General features: G+C 34.4%; 1 protein-coding gene across 1 annotated transcript in view; it reads right to left on the reverse strand.

Moving 5' to 3' along the window:
• Window positions 1-17567, reverse strand: part of LOC131070464 (uncharacterized) — a 66522-nt gene that overhangs the window by 39969 nt on the left and 8986 nt on the right. The window contains exon 3 of the mRNA XM_058006026.2: window positions 17494-17567. Coding sequence (XP_057862009.1) covers window positions 17494-17567 — 74 coding nt within the window. The remainder of the gene's footprint in view (window positions 1-17493) is intronic.

Here is a 17567-nt window from a genome sequence, read left to right on the forward strand (position 1 = left end):
TTTATATATATCCTCCTCCCTGTCCTTGGGATAGCCCATGATCCTTCCCTTATAACAACTGAGTGGGTGTGAAACGAAGGGTCATACCCCTTCCATTCATATTCCTTTCAATGATTGACTTAAATTAAATCGTACTTAACTATTATTTACTAATAATCCTTATTGACGAACTAATGTTTGCATCAACTGAACGATATATTTATTGCTATCGATTAGCCTTCTTACTATTCGTTGTCTTCATGATCATAGATCCCTGTCCCTAACCTTCTTTAAGATCGATGTCTGATTATCATGAATAATTGTCCGATGAATTCATAATATCATGCCTCTTTATAGCCGATATCAATTACTGGATGGTTAGCATCTCTGTCTTAATTGTATTGTAATAGTTAGCATTCTTGAATTGATATTATTAATCTTGTACAAGTCGTTATTCCTTAATTTGGATCCTTCACTTATCACCGATTAAGAGAATCGTAGTTCCTTAGAGAATGTTGACTAGTGTACCCCCGATAGTCTCATTCTTTTTTGAATCGCTGGAATAATGGACCGCTGCTTGTCTATGTTATCGATGTGTGGCACTAGTTAATGTTTGTCTTATCGATGGTTACCGATCTATACGTCTTCCTCAATCAACTAAAGAATTATTGATGACTTATATTAATCGCTATTGTATTAATAGCTCATTTACTAATGACATCTTATAATGAACCGTTGATTTTGTATAAACAATTTGGAATCCCAATCTTATCTTTGGTGCTGCTTTGTTTGGGTGATGCTGATATAAACTTGATACTGATTAATTCTTCATGGTGGCTGATATTAATCATATAACATTAATTTATTGTTATTTGAATATTTCAAGAATATTATTAGTAATAAATAAGTATTAATTAAATAATAATATTTAATGAATAAATAAATTCCAAATAACTATTCGTTGCTAACTATTATCTTAATTAATAATAATAATTGCTTCATTTAGGATATATATAGCAATCAAGGAGGGGACATGACACTATGAAAGTCAGCCCGAACTTTGTATGACAAACATTAATAAAATATGGCTAGAAAAACTAAAACCCAGCCCCAAGAAGGTGTCAAAGAATTTATTCTGCACTGACTTCAAGGAAGACTACGGCGATCTCATCCTACTCCTGAATAGAGTAATGGGCAGCCCTCAAGGTGTGCCATTCAAGATATGGATGTATTACTTCATTGATGAGATCACTTCCGGAGTCGGGATGTTCAATTGGTCTAGAATAATCAGCGATAACTTGCACGAACAGCTGAGAAATTTGGCAAGGACAAAGTCCTTTTATATGAGCTCCTACATTGTCTACCTATTGGCAAGAGACTGTAGATATACAAAACTGATTTGCAGAGGCACTGTTGGCAATGGCGAAAATGAGTTCAAGTCCTATGACTGCTATCTGCAGCTGCAGCTGAGCGAAAAGGCCCACTTCAGGCGAGCAAATGATGCTTTCTTGATGTATATCACCAAAATACTGCAGGAGGAACCCATCAGAGGCCAACTCCACAAGCCAAAAGTTTAATAAGCAAGTATGGATCCTGGTTTATCCCTGGTTTATCCAATTTCCTAGGTTTACATACATAAGAATTCAAGGTTTTACTAGTTTCCCTTACCAACTTCCAATCTATCCTACCAACAGAATGGTCCTGCTTGAGGTCATTAGACAGTTGGAGACTTATCAAGGCTTCCAAAGAGCAAAACAAAAGACAGCTATTCCATTCCCATTCTTTGTCGAAGATATGCTAGAGTCTTGCCCAACAGCACAGGCAACAGAGAGTGCCAAGCTGGAGATGCAATGGTACCCCTTCACATTCTACCGATCCAGAGCAAATTACGACCCTCACAACAATATTGGGATGGTAAATGGGGAAAGGTACAGACATAGAATAGACTTGGAAGACTTTTGAGCAAATGTTGCTGATGAGTTTGACATAAAGAAAAGAATATGGTCTAGACCATAGAAGTATTAATTGTTTGGGGAATTAATCAGCAAAACATAAGTATAAGATTTTTTGAAAAAATCAGGAAAAAATCGGATTTACAAAAAAACGTAAACAAATGCAGAAAAACAATCAATTTTTTTATATAGATATATTTAAGGGCATTTCCATACCATAGAAATATTGTTGACAAATAAAATAGAAACTTCAACACATGAATTGTAGAAAATAGATTTTCGTTGTTTATAATTAAAAAAACCTTTTATTTTTCAATTTAAAGGTATTTTAAAAGCATAAAGATATATTTAAAAAAATAAAAATGAGAGCATAAATCTAGGGTGGCAGCTTCTAGCATGTCCAAGGCCTTTTGAATAATGTTCCAAATTAAAATTAAATAATTTTGAAATAAATTAAATTCTCATAAAATAGTTTTGAATAAAAATAAAATAAATAATATAATTAAAATAAAACTATTTAAATAATTTTAACATAAAAAAAACAATCCATATTTTGCATGGATGTATGTAAGTTTCTATATTAAGTTTTATTTTACTTAAAAATATTTAATTCTTATTTTATTTTATGTATATTATTTACTTTTGTTTTACTGCAAATAATTTGAAGGTATTTATCATTGTAATTAATAATGATGTCAAACTAACAAAAAAATTTCAATTAAGTATTGTAATGGGAAAAACATTGATGGCTAAATTTGCCTTATGTAAATTTGATTTTTTTTTAAAATAAATTTTAATTTTAATATAAATATTAATAATTGTTAATTTTTATATTTTAGTAAATCAAAATTATTAAGAAAATTAAATAAACTATAATAAATTAGAAATATTACTAAGTTTAAAATTGAATTTAAATAATTATGTTTGTTAATATCAAAATAAAGCAGACTATATTTCTTAAATTTAATTGAAAATTTTATATCCTAATATTTTAAAATTAACTACAATACTTTTAAGAAGTAAATTTTTCTTATTAAACAATGATTTTTTAATGTATAAAAATTATATTAGAGAAAAATAAATGTAAATGTTTATTGTATTGTAATAAATTTTAAAAAATTAAAAAAATAATAAATTTAAAATATTAATAAGTTTAAAATTTAATTGAAATAATTATCTAATCATTGTGAAGAGTGGAGAAATCTAACGCAACAAAAGAAAAACCCTAGGGCACATGGGCCTGCAACAGCATCGGGCAATCGGGCAATCGGGCGAATAAATCACACAGCCCCACCTGTAACAGGTTGAAAAATGGTGTGGGTAAATCGCGTAGGGTAACCTTGGTGTTTTCTTTGTGATTTTCCACCATTTTAAACGACTTTACATGCCAACAAAGCGAGGTGAAAAATGTAGTTTAAGATTTATTTTTAAATCGCGATTTTTTGGGGGGAAAAAACGATTTTTAAAGATTATCGCAATTTTTTCACGATTTTTGCTTCTTTGGTCTAGACTACCAATAAGCTTGATCAGAACAACTGAACTTTTCCATGTGCCCGATCAGTTGGAAGATAATGGAGAATACACTCAACCTCACTTCGACGAGAATGCACCTCTTCCTCCTGTGAGATGGTCTGAACCAAAGCATGCCGATTTGACCACCTTGATGCGGCCAGTGGTAAAATAGTCAAAATGGTGGGTTGATTAGCAGGTCCATGGGCTAAGACGAAAGAATCTAACCTTGACCTATGACGTGATGGGAGAAATAGCAGCATATTCTTCAAATGCCGAAGCGTCTCAAAATGTCGGACCCATTGAAAGCACTAATTCTAGGAAGAAGAAGAAAGAGGTCGGAAGCTCTTCAAAGACAAAGGGCAAGACAAATATAAATGAAGAACCCACTCTGAAGAAGCAAAGGTAGGAACCATCTCGTTCTGCCGCATCGGGGAATATAAACAATATATTGACTATTGATGAGTCATTGGCAAAGATACAAATTCCTTCTCCGGTCCATGGAGAAAATGTAGAGTCAATCCATCAGGAAGATGAAGAGCCTCCGTCTCCTACAGGCACAAAAATATGTCAGATAATGAAATGGATATTCTGGGCGATGAATTTCAGGAGGGAATGATTTCCGCTCTTCGAGGAGGCCAAAATATGCCATGTGAAGAGAATGATCCAAATATAGCCCATGTGCCCTAGGGTTTTTCTTTTGTTGCGTTAGATTTCTCCACTCTTCACAATGATTAGATAATTATTTCAATTAAATTTTAAACTTATTAATATTTTAAATTTATTATTTTTTTAATTTTTTAAAATTTATTACAATACAATAAACATTTACATTTATTTTTCTCTAATATAATTCTCTCATTCAAGGTTCATTGTCTCACTCAAGGTTATTAAAGAAATGGACAGCACAAAAGCAAATACAAAAACCTTGCATGGATCAGTTATCCTGCATATTAAGCATAGTTACTCATATACCATACAGTCTAATAGGAAATGTTTTTATCAGACAATTTGCATATCTAATTTTCAAATTTCCAAATAGATATTAGGTCAGGTCCTTCTAGCTTTGTCATATGTATTATGCAACTCTTAACAGTATAAAATTAAATGAAAAAAATTGCATGGATCAGTTATGTTGCATTTGAAGGATAGTTATTTGTACACTAGACAGTTTGAGATATGTTTTGTTATCGTGTCTTGTCACACAATTTAACCTACTATTCCTGATTGGCTAAAGGAAAGGTTAAAAATGAAAACACAAATAGAAGTTCAAGAAGAAGAAGATGACACGACCGATTTCTTGGCCAGATTAGGAGAGGTTGTTGCAAAGAAGCCAACCAAGAGGTTTTCCACCATCCAAAGAGATGAGACAGGTTGTCGTACAATCCAGATTGTTGTACCAAAAGTAGGCAAGGCAAAGGAAGATATTGGTCCTCATGAATATGCAATCACTACTGTCAATTTGGGACCAACTACAAAAGGTCAGGAGGCTGAAGACTTAGACAATTCAGTTGCTTCCATGAAGGTAAGAATAGACAAGGAGGTAGGAAAGAAAAGAGAATATAAAGAGGAAGTTGAGAGCCTACAGGAGTACATTCAACACCTCACCAAGCCACTCAACCAAACCAATCCAACAGCTCCTCCACTTTTGAATTCTTCACTAAAGACAGTCAAAGATTCTAAGGAAGAAATGATAATGGCCGGAGAAACTAAGGAATGGATGGAAAGCGTAAGGAAAGAGGCAGCCACGTTTATGGAAGGATTAGCATTGGCCTATGGACAAACTTCTTCGTTAGTTTCTAGGATTGCAAATATGGTGGAAGCATGGATTGATCTCCAGGACATTCAAGGCAAGATTATTTCGTGCCTTAGAGAATTGAAAGGAATTCCGAAGCAAGAATAAATTGATGGAAATGTGATTGCAGCAAAAGTTGCATATGACTTCAACAGTTGGCACTGGACATTGGTTGCACGAAGTGAAGTCTTGGAAAAAGTGAAGGTTGATAGTATCAAAGTTGAGGAGCAGATAAAAGACATTCAGAATAAGATCCTCCTTGTAGCTACAGACATGCTTGAAAAAGAAACAATTTGACAAAAAGATATGCAATTGGAAAGTTTAAAGCTCAGGATATAGGAAATCTTCTTTGCCAACACTAGACCCATCCTGAAGCAGAATTTGACTAAGGCATCGAATCTCTTGTCCATCCGAAATGCCTTCCAAAGATAGGAATTGGAGAGGGAAATTGCTTTTGCTGTATGTGCAAATGATTTGGATGGATTGGAATTTAGGATCAATATGCTGCCACGTCACCATGGAAGAGGTCAACATGATTGTATCCAGGTTCATTGAACACACTGCCAATCAGCAAGAAAAGAGTGCCTTCCTAGGAAATAGCTATTCGCACCACTTGTCTCGCATGCATTTGTCTCTAGTTTTATTTTGGGAAACCCTAATTAGGGTTGTGGTGTCTTAATCTCATCCGTTGATCTTAGATCGATCTCGACCACTCATTTGTTTTTCAGAAACTCTATATAAACTCTCAAACTCTCATTTTCATTTTGTTGTGGAGAGATTTACGAAATTGTTGCTTAGAGCTACTTGAATAATAAAAATTCATTTGCAAGTGTTTGCATTGAAATCTTATTGTTATTAAGTGGTTGCATGGTTGCATACTTTCTTCAACAATAGAATAGATTTGCTTAAAGTAGATTTGCTTTCAAAATGTTAGATGAATGAAGGATTTAATAGTTTAGATTGGTGAAACTTTGCTCATACTTTCTTTGGATAGATGATTTTTGTTCAATGTGTAAAGTAAGCTTGAGCTTGTGACGTGAATGCTTTAACTTTTACATGGAGTAAATATTGTTCAATTGATGATATTATTCACAAGTATAAAATCTTAAGCACAAACCTAGAAGATTGTACCCGCTTTGCGTAGTGTCCTAGTGTGGTGAAACAAAGTGTCGTTATTGGTTTCACCCAGTCTTTACCGTCTCTTGAGTTCATAAGAATAGCTTAGAAGTAGCATAGGACTTCTAAACCTTTATCCTTTTATCCCTTTTTGAGGAAGTCCAAAATTCGAAAATCCAAAAACAAAAAAAAAGAAAGAGAGAGCATTCATTGCCATATGCATCTAAGTCCTAGCTTGTGAATGACATCTTTGAAGTGCAAGTCCCCCTTGTATTTCAGCATACATAACCAAGGAAGCTATCCCACATAAAGTCACTTGTTCATACATACAGACCTTGGAGTCGCCTTGTGGTCTTTCTCGCAATCTTGGCACAAGTACTGATTTTGTTCAGGAGAGGATAGAGTATCCTTGGATATTTTATTCTAATGTTCGGTATATGATAAAACGTACACCAACACTACCCTTGGCCCAAGAGCGGATATAACATCCCTCTTGGCCTCACGTGGCCCTTTGCCATACATATGAGGGGGTGTACCTAGTGAGGAATCCTATAACTGTTCCCCTTCTTGCCATCCTTATTCGCCTCCCTATGATTGGGGTTCCTTAATCCAATAGTCAAACATGGTAGATTTGAGGTGAAAGTACAATAGGGTGTCCAAAACATCCTTCCCTTCTAAGCCCAAGGGCGGGGCACTCTTTCCACCCCCTTTGCCTCATGGGACCATCAATCGTCCACCATGAGGTGGCATGCTTAGAAGAGGACCTCATAACTATTTACCCTCCTTGTATTCCCTTCCTCACCTTCCATGATTGATTGTTGCTATTTAGAAATCCATATTATTACTTATGTCTAATATATATGATATCATGTGTCAAATATATTATCCTATATTAATATGTAAAGAATTATATTGCTGCATATATCAGGCATACATATTTAAACACATTCATGAATCCCACAATGAACAAGAATGTTACTGCCTGCAACAAATAGTAATCTGTGATCTGATCTATGGCCTGATCACTGATATATTATGGATTGATCTGCTCTTTATGAGCACCGATACTAATTCAATTGCTTTCCTTGATTAATGGATTGTTGTTGAATAATTGATATTCAAATGTGTGATTAATTCAATGAATGTTGATTTGATAGAGTGATGCTTGAATGATGAATTGATTGATAGATAGATTGATTCCTTAAAACACATTTGATGCTTGATTTCTGATTTCAAGATGTGAATTGATGATTGATGATGTTTTGATTGCCTGTTTATCTACTTTGTTGAATTGATATTTGTTAATTGATAGATTGTTTGATTTGACCTTTGCTGATTCATAGATTGCTTGATTTCTTGATGCATTGATGAGTGATGATTTATTTTGCTCTAAGTGATCTCCCCTTTATACTTAGGTTAAAGGATCATAACCTTTCATAAGATTCGAGTCACCGCTTTTCATTGTTGCCTTTGAGAATAATAAATCATTCTCCAAACCCGTTAATAGGTCTCAAAGGGTAAATCCTTTCATATCGCCAGTGAGACTTTCTCATTGGAACCCTTCAAAACCAGGTTGGATAAAAATCAACTTTGATGGGGTGTCTCGTGGAAATCCGAGACCCTCTAGTGCAGGATGTGTAGCCAAGGACTGTAATGGAGTTGTCATTGCTAGATGTAAACAACGACTAGCCCCAGGTACTAATAATGAAGCCGAGGCAAAAGCGGCTTTTTTGGCGATTCAAGTGGCGAAAAGGATAGGTGTGGAAAAACTCCATTTGGAAGGAGACTCCCAAATCATAACACGGGCTACAATCAAGGGTGAAGCTCAAAACTCGAAGATTGATAGAGATATTCAATGGATTAAAAATCATCTCAACTCTTTCTACGGTTTCAAAGTGTCTCACGTCCTCAAAGAAGGAAATAATGATGCTGATTTGTGTGCGAACCAAGCCTTTGACTTAAAAGTTGGCGAATTAATCTTAAACACCTTCCTCCCCAACGGCTAGATCATGGAGTGATTTGAATTTGCCTTGTAGGCAATGTTTAGGGGGGCAAATTTTGTCAATGTACTGAAGTTGCTCAAGGGAAGTAAATGCATGTCAAATTTAGTATGGCAACTACCTACTTCAGGAGCACGAAGAGATGAAATCTTTCCAAATCTTGGGCGGGTTGGTGTAATTGAAGGTGGCGACCACAATGGATCAAGTCGGCGGCACATCTCTATACCACTCGTGTGTGATCTCCTTGCAGTGTCATCTAATAAACACTGCCAATTTTGAAAGGTTGAGCGCATTAATGCCCCCCCTAGCAAGGACGATGATATCATAAATGCTTGGCTTCCTACACAAGCTATAGTAATATGAACGTGACTGCTTCACAAATGGATACATGTTCACTAGAAGCTTTTGATGGTTTGCACTTCAAATCGGAGCTATTTTGACACGGGAGAGAATGGAGCCAAACTTTTCCTTTCAAGCTTCGAGACCGATGATGGCGTTTTGGGGGCAAATTTCTAACGAAAGGCTGGCGAACGTTTTCCGTTTTGAGGAGAAAGAATTCCTTACCCGAGTTAAGATTGTCTTTGGGGAGGAATACCTACGGGCGCAGTTCAAGTACCATACAAATGTTGAAATAGCATCCATGTTTGCATCTTGGTGCTTTGAACTCGAAGGCAAGGAGCAAGTTGAATGGATTGTGAGTGGTTGTGTCCGCAAGGAGTGGTGTGGAGGCCTTGACATTTTTTTGAAGATGACGTGTGATGGTGCAGGCTTTGTTTGCCCAAATGGCTCTTGGCTCCATGTAAGTGAATTTTGGCCTCCCCTTCATCCATATCTCCTATGGAGCACAAACTACAACAAGGAGGTCCGTCATGCATCTATGCAAGTTTGTATGCTCGGGGTCAAAGAGTATATGAAGACGTGGGAGAGGCAGGAGCTGAGACTAGAGCTGGAGAAATGGGGCCCGAATGAGATGAAATCTTTACACTCTAGCAGGTCTACATCTTCCAAACACAAGCGCAGCCGCCCAAGGGGTTCGAAGAAGAAGCAATGCCGACGAACTCTGTGGATTGGCTTTCCACCAAAAGACAATGATAACATTGAAGACTCGAAGGAGCAGATGGAGCTAGGTGGGGATGCCAGTGGGAAAGGCAAGGAAATTGGCGCTGCAAAATAGTCAAGCATGTTAATTATTTTGGTTTCAACTTTTGATAAACTCTTCATTTTTGTTATATATTGCATTGTAAAGACATATCAGACGTTTACAAGGGATGGGGAATCTTTATCTTTTTGAATTAGTATGTATAGCGATGGGGGAGTCTGATACAGTCTCTGTTAATATCTTTGTATGGATGCTTCGAAATGTGTTTTTGATGTGCTGAAGATGTAATTTTCTGATATTAGCAATAAAATACCATTAACCAATCAAAAAAAAAATCATTCTCCAAATTAATCTCCCTTGGATGTCCTCAAATGAAACCTTCTCCTTTATATGTTTCCCAATGTAAGGAAGAGTCACACCTCTTCACCATGTCTTCCCTTTGCACTAGTCACAACCTTTCACAATTACCACCCTTCGAAAGAATCACAACCATTCATCACATCTCCCCTTTGAAAGAGTCAGTTCCTTATTTTCTTCTCATTCCTTTCTTCTTCCATTAATCCTTCCTAAATTCCTATGTTCCCTTCTTCCTTCTTCCATTCCATATCTATCTATTATATCCTATTTTATTGAGAAGACACATCTCTTTGGAAAGAGACATCCACTTAAATAGTCATGTCTACTTATTGTTGTCTTATTATTCAAATCAGATCTGCACTTCTGATGATTGATTAAAAATGCCCCTTCAAATGAAGTTCTCTTCTCCCTTTTATACCTCATGTTTGAGGGAGTCACAACTTTTCATTTCATGCCTTTTGACTATTCATTAAACTTAACTAAACTTTAACTATTTTAATTTTATTTTTACTCTTTTATATTTTAATTCTATTGTTAGTATTTATTATTAAATCCTATTTCAAAATGGGGACATTACCACAAACCATAGGCTTGTCAGCCTATCTTGCATTTCCCCATTTGTGAGAGTTCTAGATTTTATTCATGAGATTTTATGTTAAAAATGAGACTAATCAATATGAAATTCATTAAATATATTTGCCAAATATTAGAAAGCTGATAGCAGAATCATGCAGTTATAATATAAATATAAAATTTTGGTTCATAATAATATTCAGTAACATTTGAGTATATTATTACAGAATTGTCAAGAAAAATATTAACATGATAATTGCTTTCCAAGGGTTGTACTAAATTGTATGCTAAAAGTGCATATTATATGCATAAAAACACATATTACAGCAACTGACTTATAATTCTCATGGTGAAGTAGTTAATCTACATAAATGCTTAAGTAAGTCAAATTAGCATAATTAAATATGAGTTTCAAGTAGCCCAACATCATAAAGATTAAGATATTATAAATTCTCTAAAAATTTTAAAATTTTGACTAAAAGACAAAATAATGGTGAGCAACGCAACTTTTAGATGACTAGATGCACAGGATTATAGTCTAGTACTTTTTTCTAGTGATAAAATTTAACAATCATCAAATGCTATCGTCTTTCAAATTGTCTTCCAATGCAGATTGCTTGGTAGACACAATGGAGATGCCAAGTTGCAAACAGTGGGACAAGAAGAGTCTAGAAGAGTCTAATTTTTTAATGTGTTATTTTGAAAAATCCCAATAATTTAATGTGCGTGCATGTACATGTGCACAGGTTCATAGCTAAAAAAAGACAAGATAGAGTTCTAACTAACTTGACCATCCAAATAACACGTCAGATGGATGGAGGAATAGGAACATTAGATTTTCTGTAACTTCTTATATATAGACTTATAGTTATAAATAATATAATTATATAAGCAAATATGAACCCTTATACTTGCTAAATTTAAACTCATAAATAGATAGCACAGTATGAAAGTAAATGAAAACAACTTTACATGGATCAATCATCTTGGATTTGACGCATAGTTACTAGTCGACCAAGCAATATAAGAGGAGATGTATTAATCATGTTTTGGTTGCATAATTTACGTATCCAAATTTCAAATTTCCAAAGAGAGTGTTAGCAAGGTTCATTGTCTCACTCAAGGTTATTAAAGAAATGGACAGCACAAAAGCAAATACAAAAACCTTGCATGGATCAGTTATCCTGCATATTAAGCATAGTTACTCATATACCATACAGTCTAATAGGAAATGTTTTTATCAGACAATTTGCATATCTAATTTTCAAATTTCCAAATAGATATTAGGTAAGGTCCTTCTAGCTTTGTCATATGTATTATGCAACTCTTAACAGTATAAAAGTAAATGAAAAAAATTGCATGGATCAGTTATCTTGCATTTGAAGGATAGTTATTTGTACACTAGACAGTTTGAGATATGTTTTGTTATCGTGTCTTGTCACACAATTTACATATTCAATTTCAATTTTTCAAAGAGATTGTAAGTGAGATCCGTGTAGCTTTGCTCTATTGTAATCTGACCAAAGTTATCCAAAAACTGATATGGGAACAGAAAACACTGTTTTTTCAAGTAACCCCAAGAAATCAAGCTAAGTGGAAACAATCATACAAAAGAGAAATTAAGAAATGTGTATAAACTAAAAGTGAACATATCTTTTGGTGTATATAAAATAATTAATCACAGAACAAATGTTGATAAAAACTAACTTTCAAAATTAAAACATACTTTATAGGTTGAAAATACAAACCAAATCTGAAATCACATTGATTTCAGTATATTAACCATCTAGCTTCCTGCCTGTTTTGTGAGAGAAAGTCATGATTTTTTTGTTTGTTTTATGTTTAATGTGAGGGAGAATCAGGTTTTGGGAAGGCATTCACAGGAAGGGGGAGCAGGGTTGTTGGCTGTTTACTGCAACTAAAAGCCAAACCTTGTTTTAACTTTGTTTATGGGCAGTGCAGGTTGCCCCAAACAGTATAGCATCTCACTGTTATCCAGTCTTTGAAGAGATTGAAGACCCTCTATCTTATCCGATTTTTGTTTTCCAACTTGTTTTATTTATTATGACAACACTCCTTCCTAATACAGATAAAAGGATACCAATTTTTAGCCATCTCATCCTGCTTCTCTTTTATTCATAGGACATAAGTTTAAATTCTTTAATTTATAGTGATGTCATGTCAACACTATGACTATCATAGATTTTTAGGTTCTATTATTTCATAGTGTTATGCCTGAAATATAATTGAATTTCCACAATATTAGACCAATTTTCCTTCAACATACTACTCTATATTTCTTCTCACAAACCATATGATAATATCAGAACAAACAAAGTTAAAAATGGTGCTTTCTACTTTATAATACCTAAAATATGCATGCAAATTTTTTCCATTTAATTCTGATGTTTCTGTCCTCCAATAATGTAATTTTCTATTTGTTAATTTAATAATTTTATTTGAAGTTTCCTAATAAGTTGGTAACAAGCTATTTATATGTTGTAATCTTTTCTAATGTTGGTACATCGAACGTGACATCCTAATACTTTGGAATATAACTTAACAATCATAATTTAAGTTTCATCTATGTTTATGGTTGGTCTTAATCTGCTTGTTTCTTTCATATAATAAATTACAGGGAATATATCATCCATATGCAGGAGCAAGACTTTCAAGTTTACTAACTGAAATAATAATTGAATATTATTGTTAAAAAAGGAGAGAAATACTCCTTATATAAGTAGTTACAAAAGATCTTTCCATAACAGAAACAATCGAGAACTAAAGGCAGAATAGAAAGATTCTAAATACTAACTTACAGAATAGTAAGTTACTAAAAACTAACTAAATGACTTAAATGACCGTTATAAGATAAATATTACAATATTACTTTAATATCCTCCCTTAATGGCCATTCTACTAACTACCATATAAAAGAATTGTCATAATTTGTTAGTCCTTTGGCCATGAATGCATAGAAGGCCGACCCCTTCTCCTCTAAATGCTCTAGGACATGCGCTTGTTGTTGAGACCCTCCATGGTTGGATTTTTCATCAGCCAACCACTTACTTCTTCAAATGACCAAGTTTACCACAATAATGACATGTGATAGATTTTGGATTCTTTGAAGAATCATCAAGTTTGCTTGGTTCTTTCTGCTGAGTGGACTCACCTTTGCCTTTGTCCTTGGTACTAAAAGCCTGTTCCACACTGGTTGTCTTGTTGCTACTACCAAAACTGCTTCTTCCACCTATCCTGTTACAAAAGCTTGTTGCACAATTCATCAAACTTCAAGTAATGTTGAGAGTTTCGATGAAGTGCTCATAGGATCTTGGCAAGCTTTTCAGCATGATAACCACCATATCCTCTTCCTCCATCTTGCCACCAACGGCCTCTAGTTGACCACGAATGTCTTTGATCTTCATTGAATGATCCTGCAAAGACATCTTGTCATCCATTGTAATCAAAAACAACATATTTTTACGGAAGAAAGCTTTGTTTTTATCTAATGTCTTGTACAAATCCTCAAGTGAGTCCAAATTTGTGCAGCAGTCTTGCCAGATGACACCTCTAGAAGCATCTTATTAGTGACTGATAATGCTATCAAACTTGTCCTAATCTTTGTCTACCACTATGGAATGAGCAGAATTACCCAGAACAATCTGATCTAGGCACCGATACTAAAAAATGATGAGCATCCTCTATTTCCAAGTATTGTTATTCTTGTCATTGAACCTCTGAGTGCCTTCCAACATGGTGTTGGGTAACAAAGCCATCCCTCCCGCTATCCAAAGACACAAAAAACGAGATAAAAAATCTGCTTCTCAAATACCTTTGATTTTTGTTGATAAAAAATTGAAAAAAAAAACTGAAACCCAAGATTTGTTTTTTGTTTTTAAAAAATCGTGCAAAAACACTTGCTGAAGCAAACCCAAGCCTGATAAAAAATAAAAAAATTTGCAAATACTCTCGTGTGCCTTAGAAACCCTCAGCACACAAAACACTATTTTGTGAAAAAATTGTCAAAAACCCTCCCACTACTTTGGAGAAAAACAGCAACACCCACGATTTTGTAAAAAATCACGCAAAAACTCAATCCTAGGCATAAGTTGTTGTTTTTATTGGACCTTAGATTCGAAAATAAAGCACATTTGTGTTGGGTTCTAATGTTGTTCTAATTGCCAGTAGGCAACATTAGAACCCAACTAAAGAGGTCGGGCCCATGTTGCCTTTACTTAGCGTGTAGCACCAAATTAAATGGGGCCTATGCATTGTAACGTGTGTGGTTGCTATTTAAAATATGGCGCCAATACTCCTCTCAGCCGACTCAATCTTGGAGGCTATCCTCATGTATATTGAGCACCATTTGATGCATTCAATATACAATTACATTACATGCAATAATCATTTTGCAAGTGCGAAAATCAGAAAGAAAGAATTCTAAATGCGAAGTGAAGGAAGTGTGCATTGAGGCGATTGTTAATACAAGGGTGAACTTCAATAGAAGATGCGAATTGCAAGACATATGTGAAGCCAAAGACAATTTCCAGATCTGTTCATCCGAAGGTCATCTTGTTGTTACATGCAAAACAGATTCAAGAGGTGTATTGCTGTGTGAAAGGCTTAGACAAATTGGTGTGCCACATCAAAGCTACCAGCTAAGTAATGTATTGTTACAATTGGATATAATTCATAGTCAGATCTGAGGATCTTTTGGCTGGGTTTTTCCTCCTAGGAGGTTCTCCCAGGGTATTTGTGTGTCGTCTTCATTTTGCTCAATTTATGTTTATGTCTAAGTCTGAAAGTAATTAAACTAAACAGCAAATATATTGATTTAGTAATTAACTTCAATTTTCTAAGTATAGTTTAAATCTGAAAGTCTAAAATTCAACATAAGCACCTGCAAGCAGAACCCTAGTCGAGCAAATTGTTGTAGAAAAAACGCCGAAAAAACCACAAATTTTGTTTGAAAAAAAAATGTGCAAAAAAAACCAGAAATAAAGATGCACAGCCCTAAAAATCAAGATTTGCAAAAGAAATGCATAGCTGTGCGGCGCTCAGAAGCAAAACAACCATGATTTTGTTTAAAAAATCATGCAAAAACACTAAAGAAGGTCACACGAACTTGAAAGCAGCAAAAACACCCCAAAACACCCTCAACTAGAAGCAACTTAAAAACCCTCACCAGAAAACCACATTTTTTATCAAAAAATCGTTCAAAAACTTTGCTGGTAAAAACTCTCGATCTCCAACAGAAAAAAACCACAAATTTTATTCTATAAAAAATCCGCCAAAAAAAACCCACAATTTTTGTTTTAAAAAGACCAATCAAAAAACTTCTAAAAATTTCTTCAATAAATGGACCACGAATTTGTTTTATTTAAAAAAAGAACCTATGCTCTGATACCATGAAAGAATAATTGAATGTTATTGTTAACAAAGGAGAGGAATTCTCCTTATATAAGCAATTACAAAAGATCTTTCCATAACGGAAAGGATCGAGAACTAAAGATAGAATAGAAAGATTCTAAATACTAACTGACTGACTTCTAGAACAGAAAGTTACTAAAAACTAACTAAACGACTTAAATGGCCATTATAAGCTAAGTATTACAATATTACTTTAATACCAACAACGCCCTTAAACACTTATGCCTTAAATGACCATTATAAGCTAAATATTACAATATTACTTTAATAACAACAATGCCGCTAAACACTTATGCCTTTTTCATGCATAATTCTAGTTTGCCACTGTAAGTTCCAACAAAGCTGAATATAATGAGCAGTCTTGATTTGAAGTTAATTTTGCAAAGTTTATCTTTCATCTTAAAACATCTATACTAATACTTTGAAGAATAACTTCTGTGTTTCTGATATTTCAGAATTCAATTCTTTTATAAAGTTAATAAATACTTAAGTTGCAATACAAGTTGGGATCCTTTTCAATTTTCTTTTGTCAATAGTTATTGTTAAGGTAATTAAGAAGTCTACAATCAAGGTCTAAATCCTACATGAACTGATCATGCTAGTATATTTTTGCTCCAAGTACCAATGTTTCTCCAAGATCACACCCTAAAGTTCTATAATATGATAAAGTTCACTTGTCTCCACCTATGCATTAGGTCTTAGTTAGCTTGCTTGCCAACATTGCAAAAATTTATTTAAGATGTTCATGTGGTCAGCATGTCTTAAATATGTCTATCCATTTTCATGTCTTCTCAACATACAAAAAAGGTTTCCAGTCAACTTATATTTTTCCAACCATGTTCCACGTTGCTTGAATATGTTTCTAAATAACCTAGAACACATTTTCTATTGATTTTATGGTAGTGCTTGTTAACCACAGACAAACATCAGATCTGTTGCCTTCCCAACCATAGACGATAAGCTCTTATCGTCACCCCCGAGCACACTACATGTCCTTCATGTTATTGAATTCATATCTATTGATGCAATCATGACCTTGCATATATATGAATCAATACCTCCTAATAGACCTCAAGTCGGCCATATACTTTTGGCGCCAAGGATAGGGTCAGACCTATATATTACAAGTTACATATGAGTCTCCCTTAGTTGCGAGTTACATTTAACTTAATTACAAGTTACACACAAGTGGTTCGCCCAAATAGGGCATGCCCCAAATTAGACTCAATAACTGAGATATCCAAATGCCAAGGCCAACAGGCCACTTGGCATTTTGTGCACTAGGTCAGCCCTAGAAGGGATCCGACTTAGCTACACAACAACATTTTCCACATCAGATGGCAGAGCTTCCTGCCACACAACTATCACCGAAAATGCTCTCCTCAAGGAAACCTACAAAACTTAACGATATGGAGACTAACCTTCCAACTCACAACAATGCCATAAAAATTGACAATGGAAAACATGGACCCTAAACTTAAAAATAGTGGTCAGATTTCAACCATGTTAGATTCATCCAATAAAATCCAAGTGACATTGCTTTAATTTACAGCAGGGAATAGGAAAGTAGCACAAAACTTAATAGAGAGATCTTTCTGAATCCATTTGAAATCACATTATATAAATTTCACATAATAAAGAAATTACTGCCAAAAAAGTTACAAACAAAAGCTAAATACTTACAATCGTTTGATGTGTTTACCACAGGCTTTGTTTGATTTTTCACCACAGGATTTCCATGATCCAATATTATTGCC

This window comes from Cryptomeria japonica, chromosome 3 (assembly GCF_030272615.1).
Source record: "Cryptomeria japonica chromosome 3, Sugi_1.0, whole genome shotgun sequence".
Lineage (NCBI taxonomy): Eukaryota > Viridiplantae > Streptophyta > Pinopsida > Cupressales > Cupressaceae > Cryptomeria > Cryptomeria japonica.